The 25976-nt window shown below is 42.8% G+C and overlaps 1 protein-coding gene across 3 annotated transcripts in view; it reads right to left on the bottom strand.

Annotated features, from left to right (window-relative positions):
* The window catches only part of TENM2 (teneurin transmembrane protein 2), a 762206-nt gene that overhangs the window by 426503 nt on the left and 309727 nt on the right, over positions 1-25976 (bottom strand). For all 3 annotated transcript variants that reach the window (XM_059888816.1, XM_059888817.1, XM_024995296.2), the window contains one exon: positions 505-714. In XM_059888816.1, coding sequence (XP_059744799.1) covers positions 505-714 — 210 coding nt within the window. The remainder of the gene's footprint in view (positions 1-504; positions 715-25976) is intronic.

Raw genomic sequence — 25976 nt, 5'->3', positions numbered from 1 at the left:
CCCTCAAATGCTTCAGACTTGGCAAGACATTCAGCATTCACATCAGGAGAACACATTTTAATTGCAAAATCATCTAAATAAGCAAGGAAGAAAGAGTCAGAAGCCAACCATCAAAAAAAAAAAAAAAGATCTGAGATGCATATGCATTGGTCACGTTGAGGGTGTCTGTCGCCTATGACCAGAATTATAGTAACACAGCATTCAATATTCCGTCATCTCTCTGCGCTTCACCTTTGAGACCTGCAGACTCTCACGTGCAGCTAGGGGGAAGTGCTTCCCACTGAAGGAGGGCCAAGCTCTGTTCAGATAAGCCACACCTCTTCAGTAACCACGACCTTCAACAAATAGACCCTGAAACCTCAGTGTCACCAGATGACAAAGGCACTTCACCTCCTCGCTCCCCACACCACCTTCTCCCCAGCCCTGGTTTCAGAGGTGTAGTTTCGTAGGAGATGCCAAATCATCACGCGCACAACACATGTTCAGACGCCACGGTTTCCTTACCACTGCTGGAGGCTTGCTGGGGCCCTGAGCATGCTCTGAGCAGGTATGAATTGGGGGAGAACTCCTCATCGGGGTTGGTGTCCATGATTTGATGGGAGGTGTTGCTGTCTAGCAATGGCATCTGGCAGCTAACGGGTGGAGGATTATGGGAGCTAGGCAGCTGAGCAGATGGGAGGAGGCTAGACGAGGATGTAGGTGGAATGGGACGACCTGGGAAAGAGGACAGAGGGGTCAAAGGTCAGCAATGAGTGTCATGAAAGCATCCAGAGAAAGTTACATTACAATCACCTCACAATACAAATCTCCAAAAAAAAAAAAAAAAAGCTCCAGATGTATTTTTTTGAGTGATTTGATGGTTTTTCCAAATGTCCAAATTCATACGATTGTAGTTGTGTATTTCAGAAAATGGACATGACAACAGAAGTATCCATCGACACAGCTGAAATGGGATCAGTCAGGAAGACATCCACTTCCTTCTGTCTTTCCTGCTATGGTCCTAATCGACGTTTCCACCATCTCTCAATAGACTAGCTCCCTTCTGTTCTCCCTGCTTCCACTCTTGCCACACACCTGTCTCTGACCCTTTGTTTCTCTCCCTTCTCTACAGCAGCCAGAATGCTATTTTACTGATAGACATTAGATCATATCATCCTGCTGCTTGGCACCTTCTGGTGGCTTCCCACTTTCTATAGAAAGAGACCCAAACTCTTTACACTGCCCTGCATGTCTCATCTACACTGGCACCAGCTGCCTCTTCCATCTCACCACTGACAGTGGCCCTTACCATGCTCCACTTTTATTCTCCAGCCAATGTACTATCTTTATTTCTGTTGCTTGCACACATCACACCATTCCATTTTCAGAGTCTTCACACTTCCAATCCCTTCTAGTGGAACATTCTTCCTTATCTGCAACCTCACTGATACTCACAAGCCTGCTTCTTTTCATTCAAGCCTTCCCTGTTTGCCTTCTTGAGAACTGCCCATTTATCTGCTCTATCCTGTCATCCTGTTTAAATTTCTTGACAGCCCTTATGACTATTGGAAGGGAGATATGTCAACTTATTTTATTCACCCCTATGTCCTCAGTATCTTCCTAAAAAACAGCATCTGTTGAGTGAATGAACAGATAAATAAGGGAGACTAAAATCAAACTCATTAGTTTGGGGAAGAAGGGGAGGAGAGGCAGAAAGGGCGACACATTTGCATTTCAAAGAAGTGGCCAGCGTCACCATTGTCTGGTGGCTCAGATGGTAAAGAATCTGCCTGCAACGAGGGAAACCTGGGTTTGATCCCTGGGTCAGGAAGATCCCCTGGAGAAGGGCATGGCAACCCACTCCAGTATTCTGGCCTGGAGAATTCCATGGACAGAGGAGCCTGGTGCGCTACAGTTCATGGGGTCCCAGAGAGTCAGACAGAACTGAGCGACTAACTGTTTCTTTCACCACTGTCTTCACCATGTGGTTCTTCTGGACATCACTAGGAAATTTCTACAAGGACCATCTGCACCAAGCCATAGGGAGGAGCAGCCAGCCTGGAAGGAGGTGGGCAGTGTCTTGGAGCTGGCCTTCGGTCAAGAACTTCTCCCGCACAGAAGGCTGCTACAATGCCTCTTTTTCTGTGGCAGGGAGCTCCTCAAAGCAGAACTGCTGAGTGAAGGTAACTGCTGTGTGGACTTTAACCTGATTCACCCTTATATCTTGGGGTCCTTGTGACTGCTTGCCTGCTGGTTTGTTCATTTGGAAAGCTCAGCAAAATGAGCCAAGAACAGCAGCCCAGGGGATATGCCCTGTCGAAAAGAGGGAAGGTATTAAGAAGGCAAACTCAAGAACCAGGTTAGAGTTTCAACTCAGGCAAGACATGCCCGAGGCAGAAGAAACCCATGTTCCTGCTTTTAGATGCACTGCACCTGTGAAGGCATTTTCAGACATCTCATTATTGTTAAGTCACTCAGTTCAGTTCAGTTCAGTCGCTCAGTCGTGTCCGACTCTTTGCGATCCCATGAATCATAGCACGCCAGGCCTGTGTCCAACTCTTTGAGACCCTGTGGACTGTAGCTCTCCAGGCTCCTCTGTCCATGGGATTTCCCAGACAAGAATAGTACAGTGGGTTGCCATTTCCTCCTCCAGGGGATCTTCCCGACCCAGAGATTGAATCTGCGTCCCCTGTACTGCAGGTGAATTCTTTACCACCGAGCCACCTGGGAAGCCCTCAGATATTACATCTGGATGTATATTTTTGTCATCGCTTTTGTAATTGTATTTCATGATCAGTTCCCCAGTGCATTAAATGTTATTGACAGATTATTTTGAATCAGTAAAATGTATAAGCATCTCCTAAAGGCACTCTGCTAAACACTGAAGATACAAAAGTAAGCAAGACATCATCCTTGCCCTCAGAGAGCTCACAGTCTAGTGAGAGAGGCAAGCAGTAAAATGCATCATTTCAGCAGCACATGGTAAAGAGCACAATGGTCCCATGTAAGAATATGCTTCTATGGGGGCCCAGGAAGAGAGACCAGGTTGAGGTAGGGGTGGAGGGTCAAACAAGGATTCTTGGGAAAGCTGGTATCCAGGCAGTCTTCAAGAGAAGAGGAAAGGGGCTCCTGGTGACATGAAACAATGAACAACAGTACAGACACGTCAAACCACTAGCCAGTTACCCTTTTCGAGGATGGGAGTGGCAGAAAGAGATAGGAAACAAGGTACCCTTAAAGCTTAAATGTTAGGGTCTCGGTAACACAGTCAAAGAAGACTCATTCCTGCAGCAGGTCAATGGATGAATGAAGTTTGGTTTAAAAAATCCAATTCATTCATAACTTGCTCAGAAGCCATATAAGGCACGATATTCTTGCCAGATGCTCTGGCAAGGGTAGGCTGAATAATCAGCTTGTGATCAGAATCAGTACTCACATTTAATCAACGTGACTTCCCCCCAAAGCTGATAAAAATACTACCATCATCATCATTTTAACTGCTAATCTTTTTGCATGACTATCTGCCTCTCACAGCGCAATCATGATCAGTTCTATGAGGTTAAAGGATTATCATCCCCATTTTGCAGATGAGAAGACTGAGGCACAGCACAGTGAGACTGCACAGGCAGCAGGTGACAAGTGCCAGGTCTGCCTGTTCCCAAGTCTCCTCTCTTACCCGTCTGCATGCTGTTTGCCTAACCTGCATGGTGACAAAAATGGAGCAAGGTGACATACAGGGAGGGGAGGTGATGGACAGGAAATCATATTTCAGGTTTCCCAGTCCCCCATCCCAAGGCACTCTGGAGATTCCAAATGAGAAACACTGCTTTGAATAATCATTGATAGCAGCTATCAGATGGCAGAGTTCAAAGCTTTGCTCAAAATTCTGTTATGAAGTTCAAAGTGGCTTCTTCACAGCCATGCTACCCTCCACCTTCTTCAAGGCTCCTTGATGCAGAGGCAGCCTGACCAGGGCACGGTGAAGTTGGCATTGACATCTACTTAGCAGCGAGGCAGTGGCAGGAATGGATTTTAACTCCCAATCAATAGGCTTTAAAGTTTGTATTATTGAGGCATATCTGAAGCTGCATGTTGAAGAACAAGGGTGGCTGGGAGCCAATTTTTAAATTCCTTTGAGTGACTGAGGTGGAACTGAAGTTCAGGGGCAATTTTCCAGGAGCCTGATATGATAGTTGCTGTGAAATCATTCTTTACACGAACTTTTGGAAATTTTGTTCAGCACGAATTCATTTCCTAGAGTACAGACAGGACTGCTTTTTAATTTATACACATACAGACAATGGAAGAGCAGCCCTAACACAGTGCAAGCATGAGAGTTATTCCGGTCTATTAGAATGCGTACTGTAGAATTAACTGATTCTTGTAAAATCCATGTACCCTTAAAATCCATGCTTTGGTAGCTCCTTAAATTCTCTAGCTGGTATCCACTACTACTTGGGAAATTTCTCAGTCCCAAGATCTGCCCCCAATCAAATTGTGTGCTGTTCTCTATTTGCTATGTCATTTGCTAATTTTGTTCACTTATGCTACATTTTTCCCCATGACTATTCCAACTGACAGAGACCATCTGTACAGACACAAACAGGTTCCAAAGTACAGGGGAGAAAGCTGGAACTTACACAGGCTCACTTTATAGACCATGATTTCTTACTAAAATACTTAGTATGGGATGGGCATGAAACCAGGGGCTACGTCCTTACCCAGTTCCTACTTGATGCACTATGCGGGCTCCCTGACCCCCAAACTATTTTTGAAATTTTATTTTAAATGTGTACAGAGTCCATGGCAAATATACAGAAAACCAGGTTTCATCAATCTGTTAAAAAGCAAGAGGAAACATGCAAAGGCAGCAATGTGTCATTCATTAAACTCACATGGTCTTGATATGTGTGGGTGCATATGTGTGTGTGTTTTCTAAGATCCCCATGTAAATCAAAGTCTAATTATGTGTGAATGGATTCCCCATGACCTTAAAAGTGGGAAGTAAGTAAAATTTGCTGATTTTTCTGCTTTCAAATGAGTAAGATTTTGTGACAGTTTCAATTTGTAACATGTTTTTGGATTGAAAGACACATGGCGTGGGCAAACCACTTAAGGCACCTCTCTGTGCAGCCTCTGGACCTGTCCCTGTCCTCACTCCATATAGAGAACAAGCCTGCCCCTCCTTGAGGAGTGGGCAAGCAAGGGAACTGTTATTTGTTCTCACTATCCTCTGCTGTGGCATGAGCCCCAGTAAAGCTTAGCCTGAAAAAAAAAAAAAAAAAAGGACCCTATGAATTTTTACCTAACTAAAAAATTTATGACATTTTGATTCTACTTGTTTGACTTAGTATGAATAGAATGCTAGATTTCTAATTAAAAAAAAAAAAAAAAAACAGATCTGCAACAAGCAACAAAGGTTTACTGTATAGCACAGGGAACGGTAGTCTTTATGATAACCTATAATGGAAAATAATCTGAAAAATAATTTATGTGTATAACTGAATCACCTTGCTGTGTATCTGAAACACTGTAAGTCAACTATGCATCAGTAATACATACATTTAAGAAAAGCCATGTAGCCAGACAAATCAGTTTCATGCTAGTTCTGACTGGTAGTGGCTGTTCAGAAGGCTGTGTTGAGAAGGATTCCGAGGACACCCTGGGCTCTGAAGGAAATAGTCGAATCATCAAATAGAAAAATCATGGATAAGGAATGACGGGAAAGGCAACATATCTTTAGAGTGCATTTGCCATCTACGCTCCCGCCCCTCATGCATCATCTGCTTCAGCCACATCTGAAAACCTCACTCCACACCATCTGTGGCTGAAGTCACCCTGCTTTCTCTCCCAATGTCTTGATCACAGCTCTGTTTTTCTTCTTACGCTGACTTGGATCCAACTCTAGTTCTCCCACCCAAGATTAAATGGCTACAACCTACTCTCCATCCCCAAAGCAGTAAATATCATCCGTGAAATTGCTGCTCTGCCCAACTGTTGCTAACACATTCACTAATTTATGATTGAGGGCATGTTGCAGATCAATTCCCCAAATTCACTTCCAACAAGTTCCTCTTTCGTTCAAAAGATTAATGGCTAGCTGATATTAAAATCTTTTGTGTAGACAATGCATAATTGATCTATGCAGGGACGGGGTGTCAGGATACTCGGTGGAGCAGAGACACACGGGTGGGAGAAAGTCAAAACAAAACAACACGAACATCATGCAGAATGATTACATATAAAAAAATAAGTGAAATGACCTCATTATTAAATATACATGTGATTTCGCTTTGTGCTAAAAACTTAGCCAACTATGTTACATGCACTTTTCTCTTATAACATTCACAACTTCTCTGTGAACAAAATCCTATTATAATCCCCATTTACAGGTGAAGAAACTGAGGCTGAGACGGACTAACTTTCCTAATGTTGTACCAATAGCAGAGCTGGCTGGGATTTGAACTCAGGTGTTCTGATGGCAAAACCCAAGCCTCAGATGGTTCCTTCTATGCTTTCCCACTTCCCACATTAAAGAAGAGAGATTGCTTTAAAAAAAAAAAATGAACAGGGTATGAACCCCAGACTCATTGATCCTCTTCTGGAAGGCACCATAGAGGTCAGCCTTCTGCTGCTGCTGCTGCTAAGCCACTCCAGTCATGTCCGACTCTGTGCGACTCCAGAGACAGCAGCCCACCAGGCTCCCCCATCCCTGGGATTCTCCAGGCAAGAATACTGGAGTGGGTTGCCATTTCCTTCTCTGAGGCGTGAAAGTGAAAAGTGAAAGTGAAGTCGCTCAGTCCTGTCTGACTCTAAGCAACCCCATGGACTGCAGCCTACGAAGCTCCTCCGTCCACGGGATTTTCCAGGCAAAAGTACTGGAGTGGGGTGCCATTGCCTTCTCTGAGAGGTCATCCTAGGGGAGGTAATCAACTGGGGGCAGAAACAAGGCTCTTCCTGGAAATAGAGATCACACACACACAATACATGATTTGCAAAGAAAGAAAGCAATTCTTAAGTCAGAAACAAGAACTCCTCTGTGGTTTTGTAAATTTAAGCACTTAATAAAAATATCACTTTTGTGTTAAAGTTGAGGTTGCAAAAGGATGGCGTTAACAAAAGCAAAGCAGTTGGTCGAGAATTTAAACAATTGTCCTAATGACATTTCCCAGTACTTACTGTTTACTCAGATGTCTGACAGAATTATCCATTTCCCCTCAGATGTTTGGGATTTATGAAATCTCTATTTCTGACAGAGTGAAAGTGAGGTATGTGGGTATGTATGTAAACAGAAATAATTTCAGTGTCTGACACTGCGCCCTCCTTTTATTGAGGAGGAAATGGCAACGTACTCAAGTATTCTTGCCTGGGAAATCCCTTGGACAGAGAAACCTGGTGGGCCACAGTCCTTGCAGTTGCAAAGAGACTGAGCAACTGAGCATTTGGTTTGTAACTGATGAATAGTTGAGGAATGTGGCCCCACTTTCTTTGGATTTCCATGTGAACATCATTCTGGAAGATGGATCAGATCTTTTTAGCTCTACCTAGTTCCACACATGGAACTTGCAGAAGGCTGTTGGTGGGACAGCTCACTCGAGGTAGGGTGAGCTCAGGGAGGCACTGGGGCACGGGAGCCCCAGCTGCCACCACATCTGGGCCAAAGTACCCTGACAACTGCTCGAGGCGGACTCCCTGCCTCCAGCTGAAGGAATGTGGATGAAGCCGCTGCACATCTCTTCAGCTATTTTATGTGCTAAGAAAAAGACTCTGGACTTATCACATACCCTTCCCCAATTGTCAGGTCGTTAGAATAGGAAAAAGGAGTCCAGAATGGTGGTGGCTAAAAGACAAGGGAAGGGAAAAGCCCTTGAAAACAGAACGAAGGAAGGTCCGAGGACTACCATAAATGTCGGGGGAGTTTGTAATTTCCTTGGTTCTGTCTTGTCACAACAGAAATTTGAAGCAATGGCTGGACCAGTGTTACAGCTCCATGTTACAGCTCAGTTTTATTTAGAAAGTAAAGGAAAATACATCCTCGAGGCATGAGGGCATATCGGCCCAAAAGACGCAAAGAGAAGAGAGGCCCCCAGCCCAATTTTGGCTCCTCTTTTTTATATGTTTTTTTCTCCTCCCCCTGGGCCTGCCCTATGTAAACTGGGCTAGCCTGGAGAGCTGTTTGTTTTACCTGAGGTCCTCACTCTGGTTCTTGGACTTTCTTTGTTCTATTTTCATGGGCTTTTCCCTTCCTTGTCTTTTAGCCACCGCCGTTCTGGACTTGCTCCTATTCTACCTACCTAACACAATGATCATAGGTAGTTAGAATAGCAGCACTGTCTAGAGACTCAGGGAGGTTAATAACAGAGCAGAACCAAGATCTGAACTTCAGCTTGTGTTTTACTGAAACTGTAATGGATTATTCCTAAACCTGGACTTGGCTCATGTTGAAATCCACCTGTTAATTGCCTTCATCATCCAACCCACCCCATTCTCACTTTCTACTCTGCCCTAAATGAAATCCTGATTCTAATGGATGTGATTATCCAAGAGTCTTGGGCAAATGAGGATCTCTGCCTTCCTGCTTACAGCATTCCTGTCTCGATACTGTGTAACCATCCTCAGTTCCTTGGTCCACCTGCTTTCCTCTGTCCTCCAAAGCCCAAGGCGGGAATGGAGAGGGCACAGACTTTGAAGCCAGGCTGACTGAGTTCTGCCACTTTCTGTGTGAGTTTAAGCAATTAACTTCACCTCTTTGGGCCTCTATGATGACACGAACACTGATGAACACTGACTTTACATGCTGTAGTGAAGGCCAGAGATAATATATGTAAGGTGGTGTCTGACACCATGGTAAGTGCCAGGGACTCAGATGGAGACAGTGAAACTTGCAGCTTATTGGTTCCAGTTAGTCTGCAAGCACCTACTCTGTGTGCATGGCCATGCGATAGTCATGGGGTCTATCATTCTTCCCTCTTGGGTTGAGTCTGGTAGATAGTGAGTCTGGAACAATGTAGCTATCCTGCCAGTCCAGGGGAGAGACTGCCTGAGAAAGGGGTATGCAGGGAGGACAGCAGAGGTGGGAGGGGCAGAGAGGGATACTCGGATGGCACTGTTAGGGTACTGGATTCAGCTAGGACTGAACCAACTCTGTCACCGAACTTCTCAATATATGAACCAATTCATTCTCCACCCAACCCTCTTTTTTTTGTTTTGTCTGGTTTTTTGAGTCACTTTGAGTTGGTTTCTGTCACTCAGAAGGAAAAGCATCCTGTCTAAACCTGGCTAGCAAGCCAAAGTGAGAATATGACTTGGTCAATACCATAAAGTTATTTAGTAGAACACCTAGAATAGATTTCAGGGCAGAAGACTTCCAGAATTATGAGATGTTCATGTTCTATAAGCTGATTCCCTTCTTGTTAAATCACGAGAAGTTGAACATGTTGGGTCCCAGAGAAACCATTTATGGCAGGGGGTACCTAGTCTATTGATATGAATACTATGGGCATCAGAGCATAGATGCCGGCCAATGTTGGTATCAATCAAGCTTATACTGCAGTAGCCTTCTGTCCTTGGCAATGGAGAAAAACTCAGATCACCTTCTAGCTGGACTGGGCCTTACAATAAATGTACCGATCTTGGAGTAGGGTGAGAGAATCACCCAAGACTCAATTTCTTGCCTGTGTCTAGATTTTAGAAAAGAACAGAGACAGTAGGTTCAATCAAAACTGTAGAATGCAAAGTGACCTCAATGAATATAGCATCTGAAAATTCAAATAGGCATGTATATATGTGTGTGTGTAATTTTTACATCACATTATGTATTTATATTCCCCTGCTGCTGCTGCTTCTGCTAAGTCGCTTCAGTCGTGTCCGACTCTGTGTGACCTCAGAGATGGCAGCCCACCAGGCTCTGCCATCCCTGGGATTCTCCAGGCAAGAACACTGGAGTGGGTTGCCATTTCCTTCTCCAATGCATGAAAGTGAAAAGTGAAAGTGAAGTCGCTCAGTTGTGTCCGACTCTTAGTGACCTCATGAACTGCAGCCTACCAAGCTCCTCTGTCCATGGGACTTTCCAGGCAAGAGTACTGGAGTGGGTTGCCATTGCCTTCTCCGATATTCCCCTGCTAGCTGCTTATATTTAGTGTAGATGTTAGTCTAGATCAGTCATTCTTAATGGGGGTAAATTTTGTCCCTCCAGGGGACAACTGGCAATGTCTGGAGACATTTTGGTTGTCATAATTCAGTGGGATGGGGGAAGGAGAGGATGCTACTGACGCCTAGTGAGCAGAGACCAGAGATGCTGCCAAACATCCTACAATGCACAGGACTGTCCTCCACAACAAATAACTTCCAGCCCCAAATGTCAACAGTGTGGAAGCTGAGAACCCCTGGGTCAGCATGTGTGACAGCTTGCGATTAAAATCCTTTACGTGACATGGTCAATTTCTAAGTAGCTCCTTTTTTTCCCAACTGATAGAATTAGGTAGATATTGGAGAAGAAAATGGCAACCTACTCCAGTATTCTTGCCTGGAGCATCCCATGGACAGAGGAGCCTGGCAGACTATGGTCCATAGGATTGCAGAGAGCTGGACACGACTGAGGCGAATAAGCATGCATGCAGGTAGTTATTAGAAGTAAAAATTGGATCCAGTTAGCTCTTCACCCAAGAAAACTTCAAGCAAATAAGTTTAAGATGAAAATGGGGGGATTTAAGTTAAAGAGAGGGAAAAGTTCCTCAGAGCAAATCTAATTTGTTGCTAAGAGACATTACAGTTGGCCTTTATCCAGAAGATGGGGAGACCTGCCTGTCAGTAGAGAGTTGGGTTGCCTTTACAGATATAAGAGATTCAGGGGAGAACATTCCAGCTCGGGTATAGGTAAGTGCATCTCACCTGAGGAATTTTCATGATGACCTCTTATGTCTTCTCAATGAGGCAGTATCAGCTTAACTGGGCTTGAGCTATTCCATATCAGGCCATTTCAAGTTTTTATTTTTACAGCAGAAGACCTAATTGCCCTCTTCACTCACACTTCACTGAACTCACTAAAGCCCAGTTAAGCATTTTCTCGAAAACAAATCGTTTTCAGATGGCCCTGGCAAAACTATCCTGATTTCACACAGGCCATTATACATAATTTATCGGAAGAGTGGCAGGCTGTTGGACTTGCCCCAGTTAAAGAGCCTCTTTCAGGAGCTTGAGCATGAACTGTCTTCACAGTTTGGGGCTCCATGCCTTTGAGTGTCATTCCTAGATCTCATGAACAACTTGCCTGTTTATATAGCACATCTTCCTGGCAGCACTGCACTTTGGAAGGTGTCAAATATAGATCGGGCTCTAGATAGAGGGGAGAGTTTATTTTTGAAGTAATATGATTTCTATAATTTTTCTTAATGCCAGCCCTTCCATATTCATGAGATGAAATGCAGTGAATCTGTACAGTTTCCCCTTTGGAGGACATAAATTCTATTCCACCAGAAGCAATACAACTCTTTACCCAAGGTAAGGGAGTCTCAAACACATTCCGACCACAAATTCCTAGTTCCTCGATACATGCATCTTAATTACATCTCTCAGCTTCTTTAAGATGAGATGGTATTATTATTTTGGTGATGTGCACTTGTGTGGATCAGTGCTGACTGATGGAACTCTCCGGGATGATGGGTATGGTCTATGTCAATAATGATTAATGCATGTGAGTACCGAACAACTGAAAGGTGACTACTGCAAATGAGGAAGTGAATTCTTAATCTAAGTTCGTATAGCCACATGTGGCTGTTGGCTACCATATTGGATGGCCACCAATATGGTGTATAAGTCTAGCCTATGGTTCTAGCTTACCACTAAATGGTATCCCTCACTCCTGTGTCTCTCTCCTCCATTCAAGAGCCAATATATTTCTGAATATACAGATTTGTTCCTGACATCCTCCTTTACTTTCCCAAGGCTCCTTAGTGCCTATGAAATATAGTTCTAACTCTCCCATGGAATTATCTCTTCCCAGATGCTCTCATGCCCTATACACATCAGAGCACTGGGATGACTGAATATCCATCTTCCCCTTCCCTCCTTCCTTATGTATGGAAGTCATTCCTTTCTCTTTGACAGTTTCAACCTTCTCCTGCAAACCTCCTGGAACACTCAGCTTAAGCATCATCTTCTTTATAAATCTTCCCTGACCACCTCACCCACTGGTTACCCAGGACATCCTTCTATCATTGTGTTTGTAATATGTTAACATATTTATTTTTCTACATGTCTGGCTCATTCATGAGACTATGATGATCGGGTAGAAATGAGGGATCCTGGACCTCTGTATCATGGTACCCAGTTCAGAGCCTGTACACTGTAAGGAGTGGTGCTATTGGTTGATTATAACAATTTATGCCACAAATATTTATTGCACATGTGTCAAATGCACCACAGTGCTGACTTTACTGCTGGATGCTGTTTCTATTGGTCTTGGGTTTTTGGTGCCTCTCAGTGTGTCAGTATTTTGCTAAAAAGAATTTATTCTGATTTTAAATGTATGTTTTTCTTTTAATCAAGTAGCTGGTACATTAAGAGTTGGATCATAAAGAAAGTTGAGTGCCAAAGAATTGATGCTTTCAAACTGTGATGCTGGAGAAGACTCTTGGGATTCTCTTGGACAACAAGGAGATCAAACCAATCAATCCTAAAGGAAATCAACCCTGAATATTCATCAGAAGGACTGATGCTGAAGCTGTAGCTCCAATATTTGGCCAACTGATGTGAAAATCTGACTCACTGGAAAAGACCCTGATGCTGGGAGGGATTGAGGGCAGGAGAGGGGGGTGACAGAGGATGAGACGGTTGGATGGCATCACTGATTCAATGGACATGAGTTTGAGCAAACGCTGAGACAGTGAAGGACAGGGAAGCCTGGAGTGCTATAATCCATGGGGTAGCAAAGAGTCGGGCATAACTTTAGTGACTGAACAACAGCAAAATATTCAGCTACTGCTTCATCTGGTGCTCAAATGAAGACACAGCAATATGCAACAACCTTGGAGGGAAAACTTAGTGCTTGATTTATTAACAGGGACTATGTCAGTTGCTAAGATGGTGCTTTCTAAGGAATTCTCCACGGTGGTGGTGTGACTATTTTTTGGCTTGGCTGGGTTGACCCCAGAACCTAAACCCTGTTTACGATGCACTCCCACTCTATAATTATGAAGGCTTCCTATCCCAGGTCAGAGGAGTGACCCAATACTGTCCAAGAACACAAGAAAGAAAGTGAAGTCGTTCAGTCATGTCCGACTCTTTGCAACCCCATGGACTGTAGCCTGCCAGGCTTCTCCATCCATGGGATTTTTCAGGCAAGAGTATTGGAATAGGTTTCCATTTCTTTCTCCAGGGGGTTATCCCAACCCACCTGGGTCTCTCACATTACAGGTGGACTCTTTACTGTCTGAGCCACCAGGGATCCCAAGAACAGAAGGGGCAAGTACTAAATGCAGTTCCTACGGTGTCACAAGTAATACACAGAACATACACTGGGCTGTTTTCCAGTCCTCCTGTAACCTACATTATATTCGCATAAGAGCTTATCTGGGGGGAAGCTTTTAGAGAAAGACTGAAAGAAACTGTATGCCCATGACAAAACTTAACTTTCAAAAGGTTTCCTTAGGAAACATCTTCCATGACATGTAGGAATCCGTCTTACTTTTACGTTCACTCCTTGGGTTCATGGACATATAAGACTACCAACTGCTAAGAGTCGCTGAGCTCTTATAATGCACCAGGCATAATTTCCAAGCCCTTAAAATATATTATACTTAATCTTATAACAATCCTTTAGGGTAGGAAATATCCGCATTGCAAAGGACAGAAGACTGAACTAAGACAGGATGGGTTGTCTCCTTGTAAGAACTTGAGCTAAGGCTCTAGAGCTTTTAACACTGCATAGGGAATGACAATGAAATTCAATTAACCATTATAATGACAAAGTACCCATCACTGATGTGACAATATGATTGGCAGTGGAACCAGACTGAAGTTTAACTTAGCTCTGCCACTGAATTGCTGGGTGAATTTTGGCAAGTCACTTAACTTTACTGTTCTCAAATGCCTGATAAGCAAATGTATATAAAAATACAGATCATTCTAGGCACTGAATGAGATATTTATATAAATGTTCTGAAGTAAAGAGTAAATATTATCATCCATCAGAAGGTGATGAGAGAGATGTCCTATTCCCCTTTTCCAGGACATTTTGAGGATTAAATAATAACATATATGAAAGCCCAATGCAAATGGTACAGTGCTCTACACATGGTAACTGTTTTTGCTCTCATTATTGAAGCTTTCTTTTTCAAAGGCTTTGTTTGCAGACAGCAAACAGTTCTCAGCTCAAGTCTGTATTCTGCTCTGTGCCTTTGAGACAGCAAAGATAAAACAAGGGATCTAGGTGACAGATGCTTGAACTCTGTCATCTCCCTGTTGCCTACTCAGACTACCACCCACCCATTCCTCATGGACCACTCCTTGATAAGGTGCTAAAGATTAGATATTGAAGGAATAACCACCGATAGCCAACAGAAAGGCTGAAAATCTCCCCGTCAAAGAATTTAGAAATGTTTGAAAACTAGAATGGAGAAGGTAAACTAGACCAGTACTAAGTCCAGCTTGTTAGGAGACCACAGATTAGTTCATTAGTTCATTCTTTCCTCATATAGTCATTTCTAAGTCACCGCCTTGGACATAAAGAATTCCCAGTAGTAGTACAGTTAGAGTGAGGAGGCCATGGCTCCTATTGTGGCTACCTGAGGGCTTGCTAGCTAAGGGATTTAAAGCAAATGACTTACCCTCAGTAGGCTTCAGTCAATGCATGCAATCAGTTCAGTAGAGTTCAGTTGCTCAGTCACGTCTGACTCTTTGCTACCCCATGGACTGCAGCACACCAGGCCTCCCTGTCCATTACAAATTCCCAGAGTTTACTCAAACTCATGTCCATTGAGTCAGTGATGCCATCCAAGCATCCCATCCACTGTTGTGACCTTGTCCTCCCACCTTCAATCTTTCCCAGCATCAGGGTCTTTTCCAATCAGTCAGTTCTTCACATCAAGTGGCCAAAGTATTGGAGTTTCCGCTTCAACATCAGTCCTTCCAGTGAATATTCAGGACTGATTTCCTGCAGGATGTACTGGTTGGAGAGTCCAAGGGACTCTCAAGAGTCTTCTCCAACACCACAGTTCAAAAGCATCAATTCTTTGGTGCTCAGCTTTCTTTACAGTCCAACTCTCACATCCATACATGACTACTGGAAAAACCATAGCTTTGACTAGACAAATCTTTGGTGGCAAAGTAATGTCTCTGCTTTTTAATATGCTGTCTAGGTTGGTCATAACTTTCCTTCCAAGGAGTAAGCGTCTTTTAATTTCATGGCTGCAGTCACCACCTGCAAGTGATTTTGGAGCCCAGAAAAATAAAGTCTGACACTGTTTCCACTGTTTCCCCATCTATTTCCCATGAAGTGATGGGACTGGATGCCATAATCTTCGTTTTCTGAATGTTGAGCTTTAAGGCAATTTTTTCACTCTTCTCTTTCACTTTCATCAAGAGGCTCTTTACTTCTTCTTCGCTTTCTGCCATCAGGGTGATGTCATCTGCATATCTGAGGTTATTGATATTTCTCCTGGCAATCTTGATTCCAACTTGTGCTTCATCCATTCCAGTGTTTCTCATGATGTTTTCTGCATATAAGTTAAATAAGCAGGGTGACAATATACAGCCATGATGTACTCCTTTTCCAATTTGGAACCAGTCTGTTGTTCCATGTTCAGTTCTAATTGTTGCTTGCTGACCTGCATACAGGTTTCTCAAGAGGCAGATCAGGTGGTCTGGTATTCCCATCTCCTTCAGAATTTTCCACAGTGTGTTGTGATCCACACAGTCAAAGGCTTTGACATAGTCAATAAAGCAGAAGTATATGTTTTTCTGGAACTCTCTTGCTTTTTTGATGATCAAATGGATGTTGGCAATTTGATCTCTGGTTCCTCTGCCTTTTCTAAATCCAGCTTGAACATCTGGGATTTCATGGTTCATGTATTGTTAAAGCCTGACTTGAAGAATTTTGAGCATTGCTTTACTAGCATGTGAGATGAGTGCAGTTGTGTGGTAGTTTGAGCATTCTTTGGCATTGCCTTTCTTTGGGATTGGAATGAAAATCGACTTTTTCCAGTCCTGTGTCCACTGCTGAGTTTTCCCAATTTGCTGGTGTATTAAGTGCAGCACTTTCACAGCATCATCTTTTAGGATTTGAAATAGCTCAACTGGAATTCCATCACCTCCACTAGGTTTGTTCGTAGTGATGCTTCCTAAGGCCCGCTTGACTTCACATTCTAGGATGTCTGGCTGTACCCACTACCCAATCCCTCTTGGCCAAGTTCTAGCACTAAAGTCAAATCATTGTCATCATCACTGACATGTATTGAGTTCTTATTGTGTGCAGCTACTGCACTAAACAACTGCATAAGTAGCTCAATGAATCATTAATTGTCCTGTTTTATAGATGATTATCATTCCCTCTTACAGGCAAGGAAAATGAAGCAAAGAGCAGTTAAGTAACTTGACTTTGCATTCCAGGATATCTGGCTCTAGGTGAGTGATCACACCATCATGATTATCTGGGTCATGAAGATCTTTTTTGTACAGTTCTTCTGTGTATTCTTGCCGCCTCTTCTTACTATATTCTGCTTCTGTTAGGTCCATATGATTTCTATCCTTTATTGTGCCCATCTTTGCATGACATGTTACCTTGGTATCTCTAATTTTCTTGAAGAGATCTCTGCTGCTGCTAAGTACCTTCAGTCGTGTCTGACTCTGTGCGACCCCATAGACGGCAGCCCACCAGGCCCCGCCATCCCTGGGATTCTCCAGGCAAGAACACTGGAGTGGGTTGCCAATTCCTCCTCCAATGCATGAAAGTGAAAAGTGAAAGTGAAATCACTCAGTAGTGTCAGACTCTTAGCGACCCCATGGACTGCAGCCTACCAGGCTCCTCCATCCATGGGATTTTCCAGGCAAGAGTACTGGAGTTGGGTGCCATTGCCTTTTCTGGAAGAGATCTCTAGTCTTTCCCATTCTATTGTTTTCCTCTATTTCTTTGCATTGATCACTGAGGCAGCCTTTCTTATCTCTCCTTGCTATTCTTTGGAACTCTATATTCACATGGGTGTATCTTTCCTTTTCTCCTTTGCTTTTCACTTCTCTTCTTTTCACAGCTATTTGTAAGGCCTTCTCAGACAGCCATTTTGCTTTTTTGCATTTCTTTTCCATGGGGATGGTCTTGATCCCTGTCTCCTATACAATGTCCATAGTTCATCGGATCTAGTCCCTTAAATATATTTCTCACTTCCACTGTATAATCATAAGGGATTTGATTGAGGTCATATCTGAATGGTCTAGTGGTTTTCCATACTTTCTTCAATTTAAATCTGAATGTGGCAATAAGGAGTTTATGATCTGAGCCACCGTCAGCTCCCAGTCTTGTTTTTGCTGACAATGCTACTGTACTATTACATAACACTTCCTAGTACTTGGCAATGTGAAGACGTAGTCTTAGCCACAATTGAACCCATATTCCAGTGGAGGAGACTAATACTCACTTTTTGAGCATTCACAATGTTCTAGGCAATATGCTTAGCACACATCATTGTTTGCAACTTACTAATCCTTTCCAACAATATTATCTGGAAGTTATGATAATTATTCCCATTTTACAGATGAGGAAACTGAGGTAGGTAGAGTTCCAGTGGCTGGACCAAGGTCACAGAGTAAGTAATGAGCAAAGCCAAGATACTAATTCAGATCTCTATGATTAATGATCAAATGGCCACAAAGAGTTATTGCAACATGAGTGAGATAAAGAGAGAAGAGTAAATAGAATCAGCAGGGAAGGCAGATTAGAAAGTGTAGCACTGTGGAGGTGACAAAACGACCTGTAGGAAGTTCTCCTTCAGCTCTAAAACTCCACAATTTCTAAATACCATCTATTGCCCCCAGATAACAAGTACAGAGACCAATAATCAGGTCAAGATCACAGGTGAGGTTGCATCCTAGCTGAAATTCACAACCTGACTTCTACCTTCCCCATCATCTCCCAGCCTGGCTTCCTTTTTTCATGAAAGTCAGAATGAATCTTCACATTTCTCTTTTCAGGTACTGCTGGGTCCTGTTCTCTAAAGGCTCATTTAGAATACTCACCAGGGGAAACTATGCTTCCATGCAGACAGCTGAAGACGTGAAAAAATGACCTTCGAAGGGCAGAAGGAAGCATTAAGGGGGAGAAAAGAGGAGCACTGACTCCACAAGTTGGCATAATAATCACACTGACCATATACCCTAGCCACATGTTTCTCAGTCTGAGGATTGCATGCCAAATGACTGATGCGTGTCTGAAATCGCTATGCTGTGGTTGAAAACACATGGAAAGGGACATGTTTCAGACTTTCGACAATACACAGGCATCCTTGTGGCCTGCCGGACAATGAAGATGTCCCCGTTTAGCTCATGAGAACTTATTTTGTGTGCGTGCATGTGCCCATGCGCACAAGAACACATTCTTAAATTAACTGGAGTCAGCAAAATTAACATGCACCCACGGGGCACTGTTGGCCAAGGCTCTATTTTCATAAATAATGCCTTTCTCGGCTTCTACAAGCCTGTTGGAAGACCTGCAGTGCATCCTGGCTACAATTCAAAGCCCACCTAATGAAAGCACCTCCACTGTCAGCAATGTTAATGTCACTTTAAAGAGTGTGAAATGTTGCTAAATGTGTCAGGAAACAATTAGATAACATAAGAGGCATGTTTTCTCAGTGCACAGAGAAATATATTATGCAGACAGGAGATAAACGCAAAGTTTTCTGAGCTCCGGCATATTCAGCACTCTCACCCCCTCCCCCCTCGTCTCTTTTTAATCCAACAGAGAAACTGTTTGGCAAGGCTCAGCCCTGTTTCAAATACTTGGAGAAGGGAGAAAGGCCTGCTTTGCCTCTGACTGTTGTCGCTTGAGCCCTGTGCTCTCAGGCTCAGCGAGATACAAACAGTCTTCCACTCAAATTAAATGTGTGCTCTCCTAATTAGCATTATAAATATAGGTTTCTCTGAGCCAGAGTTGATAAAATTACAGTGTTGGGCTGGAAAGGAACCGGCAGCTCTCCCATGCCGACACAATGGCTGCAGCATTTGCCCAGCTAGAACAATGCCTCCAGGGCCTGCCCCCATCATCAGAGGTCAGCCTGGGGAAGGAAGGTAAATGCCAAGCGAGCTGACATTAGGACAACGGCAGGGCCCAGATGCAATCTCTTCTTTGTATGTGATGGTATAAGGTTTGGCTTCTAAGCTCTGGGGAGAATGGTTCTCACTGCAAAGTGTCTTTGTAGAGTTTTGTCACCTCCACCACCTGTGGGGTTCCGACAGGGGCCTGGTAACCACAGGCAAAGACAAATGGATTTTTCCTATCGCCATCAAATATCGCTGTCCATGGTCCTGAAACATCACTGAGCTCTAGGAAATGGTTGCTTCTTTCTTCCCAGCCCTCAGATGCCTCTGTCCAACTTCTTGGGGAATTCTGAATTAGCCAAGGGAATTGATGGAGGAGAGGAGGAAGAGAATAATTAAAGAGAGATGAGGGCAGAGACTCAGGAATAGGCATAGCTACTAAATGATTGTCAGGCGGTGAAAAAAGGAAATTATTTGTTTTGACATTATTTTCAAATAATCACAGCTGCTAAGAAAGAAACTAGTGCCAACCTGGGCTGAAACGCAGAGAGACTTAAGGTGAGTGAGGAGTTTGCATGTCAGGTGATGCAATGATGTGCAAGGCAGGGTATGAACATGGCAGGGCAACCCCATCATGGTGGAAGTGATGTGACTGAAGTGTCAGTATCACTAAGCAAAAATTCTCAGGATTTTTCTTTTCTTATGAAAACATGCCACACTATACAGGCAAAGAACAAAGACAGTCACAGGGAGTAGTTCACGTTTGTTTTGCCATGTACACAGTTCTGCCATGTTAGGTGAGTCTCATAAGTAGGGGGTAAGGTTGACTTTGTCCCCAAGAAAAAGAAATGCAAAAATGCAAAGTGGTTGTCTGAAGAAACCTTACAAATAGCTGTGAAAAGAAGAGAAGAGAAAGGCAAAGGAGAAAAGGAAAGCCATACCCATTTGAATGCAGAGTTCCAAAGAACAGCAAGGAGAGATAAGAAAGCCTTCCTCAGTGATCGATGCAAACAAATAGAGGAAAACAATAGAATGGGAAAGACTAGAGATTGCTTCAAGAGAATTAGAAACACCAAGGGAACATATCATGCAAAAATGGGCACAATAAAGGACAGAAATGGTATGGACCTAACAGAAGCAGAAGATATTGAGAAGAGCTGGCAAGAATACACAGAAGAACTGTACAAAAAAGATCTTCATGACCCAGATAATCATGATAGTGTGATCACTCACCTAGAGCCAGATATCCTGGAATGCAAAGTTAAGTGGGCCTTAGGAAGCATCACTATGAACAAAGCTAGTGGAGGTGATGGAATTCCAGTTGAACTATTTCAAATCCTAAAAGATGATGCTGTGAAAGTGCGGCACTCAATATGCCAGCAAACTGGGAAAACTCAGCAGTGGACACAGGACTGGAAAAGGTCAGTTTTCATTCCAATCCCGAAGAAAGGCAATATCAAAGAATAATCAAACTACTGCACAATTGCACTCATCTCACACACTCGTAAAGTAATGCTCAATATTCTCCAAGCCAGGCTTCAACAGTACATGAACTATGAAATTCCCAGATGTTCAAGCTGAATTTTGAAAAGGCAGAAGAACTAGAGATCATATTGCCAACATCCACTGGATCATCAAAAAAGCAAGAGAGTTCCAGAAAAACATCTACTTCTGCTTTATTGACTATGCCAAAGCCTTTGACTGTGTGGATCACAACACACTGTGGAAAATTCTTCAAGAGATGGGAATACTAGACCACCTGACCTGTCTCCTGAGATCTGTATGCAGGTCAAGAAGCAACAGTTAGAACTGGACATGGAACAACAGACTGGCTCCAAATTTGGAAAGGAGTACATCAAGGCTGTATATTGTCACCCTGCGTATTTAACTTACATGCAGAGTACATCACGTGTAATGCTGGGGTATATGAAGCATAAGCTGGAATCAAGATTGCTCAGAGAAATATCAATAACCTCAGATACAAAGATGATACCACCCTTATGGCAGAAAACAAAGAAGAACTAAAGAGCCTCTTGATGAAAGTGAAAGAGGAGAGTGAAAAAGTAGGTTTAAAACTCAATATTCAGAAAACTAAGATCATGGCATCTGGTCCCATCACATCATGGCAAATAGATGGGGAAATAATGGAAACAGTCAGAAACTTTATTTTGGGGGGCTCCAAAATCACTTGCAGATGGTGACTGCAGCCATGAAATTAAAAGATGCTTGCTCCTTGGAAGAAAAGCTAAGACCAACCTAGACAGCATATTAAAAAGCAGAGACATTACTTTGTTAAAAAAGGTCCATCTAGTTAAAGCTATGGTTTTTCCAGTGGTCATGTATGGATGTGAGTGTTGGACTATAAAGAAAGCTGAGTGCCGAAAAACTGATGCTTTTGAACTGTGGTGTTGGAGAAGACTCTTGAGAGTCCCTTGGACTGCAAGGAGATCCAACCAGTCTATCCTAAAGGAAATCAGTCCTGAATATTCATTAGAAGGACTGATGTTGAAGCTGAAACTCCAGTACTTTGGCCACCTGATGCAAAGAACTGACTCATTGTAAAAGACCCTGATGCTGGGAAAGATTGAAGGCAGGAGGAGAAGGGGACGGCAGAGGTTGAGATGGTTGGATGGTATCTCCGACTCAATGGACATGAGTTTTAGCAAGCTCTGGGACTTGGTGATGGACAGGGAAGGCTGACCTGCTGCAGTCCACAGTGTCATAAAGAGTCGGACTTAACTGAGTGACTGAACTGAACTGAAGGTTGACTTGCTGCTTATCTTCTTTCCTTTGCATCTCTTTAGAAGAGCTATCTAGTTATCTCTTAGTCTTCCCCGGAGACTAGTAAAATTTATAGAATGACCTGGAGAAAGTCAGAGAAAGCTTTGGCTTAAGACCATCAAAGGCTAGCTCTACAAGGAATATCCGAGAGTATCTGGACCAACCATTTCACTTTGCTGATAACAAAACTGTGGTTCAGAGAAAGAAAATGGCTTTTCCCAGAACATGCAGTGAATCAGTGACCCGAGTCCAAGGTCCAAGTCCAAGGTCTGTCCACTAAATCACACTACTATTAATAATATTCAAGTTGAAGGATAAGTAGAAAAACCAAAGTTCAAGTTCTGACAAAGAAATCAAATTTCATAGTAAATCATATTAATGGGCTACAATTTTACAATTCTACTGCAAAAGGTGTAAAATAGGTAGTGACCCCTCTTCCTGAAGTGAAGCCCAGCACATAACATTACACTCTTATTTTCCAAACTGTGTTCTTTGGAACACTGGGTTTTCTTAGAATATAAACATGTGACCCAGGTAAAAAAGGGTTCCAGGACCAAATGGTTTGCACAATAGGAGATACACAGGAGAAAAGAGCCTCGGTGTATGCTAGGCTGGTGTGATCATATCTGGACTGGCTGATCTATTCCATTTTAGGCTGACATCATCTAAGAGCCCAGCTGAGAAACTGGACTTGGCTGGGGGAGGATATTCAGACTGATAGGTGTTTTAGAAATCATTTAAAAGGTTATAGGCCCTGCAACTCTTGAGTCTGGAAAAGAGGTAAGGGAAGATGTAGCAATCCTGAAATAATACAGCTATGATTCATGGAAGAAGAAGTGAACTTTTATGAATGAATTCAGATGTCAGTGCTCAGAATGATTAAAGTTAAAGGGAGGAGATTAATCTTGTTTTCTGCTGTAGTTATTTTTCCCTCCCTTTATCTAAATTCTACCTAGTATTATGATTCCTTAGGCAAGTACTTTCTCATTCTTCTTAGAGTGTAATCTACTCTTCCATTCATTCAACACATATTTACTGAAAAACTACTATGTTTCAAACTGTCTTCTAGGCCAGAATATTGCTCCAGGTGGTTGTTCAATCCACAATACTAGTGGTTGTTTTTAATCTTTCCATGTCCCAAAGCACTTCCTCATGCAAAGTGTTTAATACTACTATTGGATCAAACAGAGACATTAGGCAAAGAGTTTTCTAACAACAGTTGCTAGATAATATCATAATCTGCAGCCATGCAGGTAATAAGCTCCCCATCACAGAGATTATTATTTAAGCAGTCCAGATCAGCCCTGGTCAGCAGACCATAGAGAGTGTTTCATGTTTAGTGAGAAGTGGGCTTACAGGCCTTCTACATTCAGCTCCAGCTCGAAATCTCCATGATTTTAGGGGTGTTCTTGTCACTGTCCCTTGGGGTAAAGGAGACAGAGGATCATTTAGAAGGTATCTCGAAAGTAAGCGGTCTGCTCCAAGTGTCTCCCCACCCCATCAGAAGTCAGAGACACATCTGTCTTCCTGCCTTCCACATACATGAAAATGTTTAGTTCCTAGCTGAAAATTGAGACCTGTGTAGATTCAACACATCCGGAGAGGACCTTGCTTTATGTAAAGGAAACGTGTCACTGTGCTGAAGCTCAAGCTCACGTTAATTATAACAAGTGTGATATTTGGCCAACCTTAGTTCCATGATCCAACATTTGCACTTGATCAGTTTCCAGAGCTAGATGAGCGCCTATAGCCATTCACAAAGTAATAACACTTTTTCCTTTTACGAGAGCTTTCATCTGTGGATCTCAAAGCACAGGGTAAACAGTGATTAACGTTCATTTGGGAGGTGAGGATGCATTTGCTTCACTTGTTTGGCAAGGGAGGTGTGGGAGGGGCTGACCGGTCAATGCTCGGGCAGAAACTGGCATGCTGGGCTCTCTCTTCCCACCTGTTTTTTTGTTTTTTCTATGATCACAGTAAACAAGTCATGTAGTTTATTGAAGCCAAAAGTCAGCAAACGTGTACCTAAACTAAACCAGTTTCTATGCAGTATAAGAGGCTATGTGGAAGATAAAAGCACAAGTAGGGAATTCCCTACCCTACCTTTCTTTTTCTCCCTCCAGTGCCTTCTCTCTTTCCTTTTTTCCTTTTCTTCCCTCCCTCCCTTCCCCCTTTCTTCCATTTATTCAACACATATTCTTGTGTGTCAATGAAATGAAATGCAATCTTTCATTTCAACACATGAAATGAAAAGCCAAAATCTTTGCCTTCTTAGAGTTTATACTCTGGTTGGGAGAGAGGAAAACCAACAAAGAAGTAATAGCAAAAATAGTAATAAATTTTAAAAAACCCAACAAAATACATATTTACAGGCACTCATATACAAACACAAGCATAAATGTGTACATGTATAAGAGGGCTACAGGGGAAAATAAGAGAAGAGTAGAAAGACCAGCGAGAGGCAGGGGAGGGCTTAGGAGGTGGTGCTAACTTAGGTCAAGGCCATCAGGGAAGAGCTCCCAGTTAACATAGCGTTTGAACAGCGATCTGAAGGAAGTGAAGAGAGGGGCTCTGCTGATACCTAGGAGGAAGCGCATCCTGGACACGAGGACCAGCACTGACAGAGGCTCTGAGTTAGCAGTATGCTTGGTGCATCCAGGAAGAGCAGCAGGGTAGGGAGCCTGGAAAGCGATGACAGATGGGGACAAGGGAGGCCCGACAAGCCACCGTGAGGTCTTTGGCTTTCGTGCTAAGCCGCTCAAGACTTCTAAGAGAGGAGTGACCTGTCTGGTGCATGCTTTAGCAAGATCACTTTTGCTGCTGTGTTGAGAGCAGACCTAAGGAGGGGTAGGGCAGAAGGTGGGAGACCCATTAGAAGGCGACATAATAATCCAGGTCAGAGATTATTGGGGCTTGGACTGTGACAAAGATCAGAACCTGGAGACATTCTGAAGGTAAAGCTGACATGTTTCACTGGTGGACTAATGTGGTTTAAAGAGAAAGGAGGAAATCGACGATAATTCAGCTTGTGGCCTGAATAAGCATGGCGTGAGTCCTACCACACTCACTTATGGAGGCTATGTTTTGTTTCCACACGTAGCATAAGATGAGAGATATACCCGGATTGAAAACCATTCTCAGTGTTTGAAAATGTTGCTAATTGCTGCCTAAAATACACTTCTCAAATGGATAGGCAAAATTGCTATTTTATTCACAATTTTAAAAAATATATTTCCCAGGAAGAAAGAGGTACAAAGAGGTCTTTCAGATGTTCTGAAACAGTACTTACAAGGTAGACATCTTTTATCCAACTTAAGAAAATCTAATAAAATCTAAGCTGAGAGGGTTGAACTTTCACCTTTGTCTAGCCAAGGTGATGCTACTCATGCCTTAGAGTAAAAATTTCTCAACCTATTACAGAGATAGGAGTGGTCCAGAAAATAAGCTATTTTCTCCCTGCAAACTCATATTCACATGTGGTACACAGCAGTACATTAATTTGGTCCCATTCTTTGATTTCTCCTTTAACTTGACCTGATTTTCTTGCAAGCCTCAGGCACAGTTAATTTGTAGTGAGGGGTGTGTACATATATCAGAGAATATGTATTTGTGTGTGTGTGCCTGAGTAGATGCGGACCTTGGTTGAAATATTAATATAGCACCTTTTTATTATTATTTATAGGAGAACTATATCTTCAGGGCTTTTAAAATAAAAAGAAATGGAAGATAGGTGATGTGAAATTATTTTTTTACTGCTCATACCCTTTGGTTGATGTATAAATAATACAAATGAAATAGTAAACAGCATTAAGGGTACAATTATTGAGTAAAGAGAAATGTAGATTCACAACTGTACAAAGTTCTCAGTTGTTATGATAGGGAAGAAGTTATTTATGTAAAGCGCCATGAGTTTTTAAAGTCTTATTTGAATTATTCTATCACAAAACTGGAAGATGAATTTCTATCTCTGA

This window comes from Bos taurus, chromosome 7 (genome assembly GCF_002263795.3).
Source record: "Bos taurus isolate L1 Dominette 01449 registration number 42190680 breed Hereford chromosome 7, ARS-UCD2.0, whole genome shotgun sequence".
Classification (NCBI taxonomy): domain Eukaryota; kingdom Metazoa; phylum Chordata; class Mammalia; order Artiodactyla; family Bovidae; genus Bos; species Bos taurus.
The sequence above is the reverse complement of the archived record's forward strand: the minus strand, read 5'-3'. Positions and strand labels throughout refer to the sequence as shown.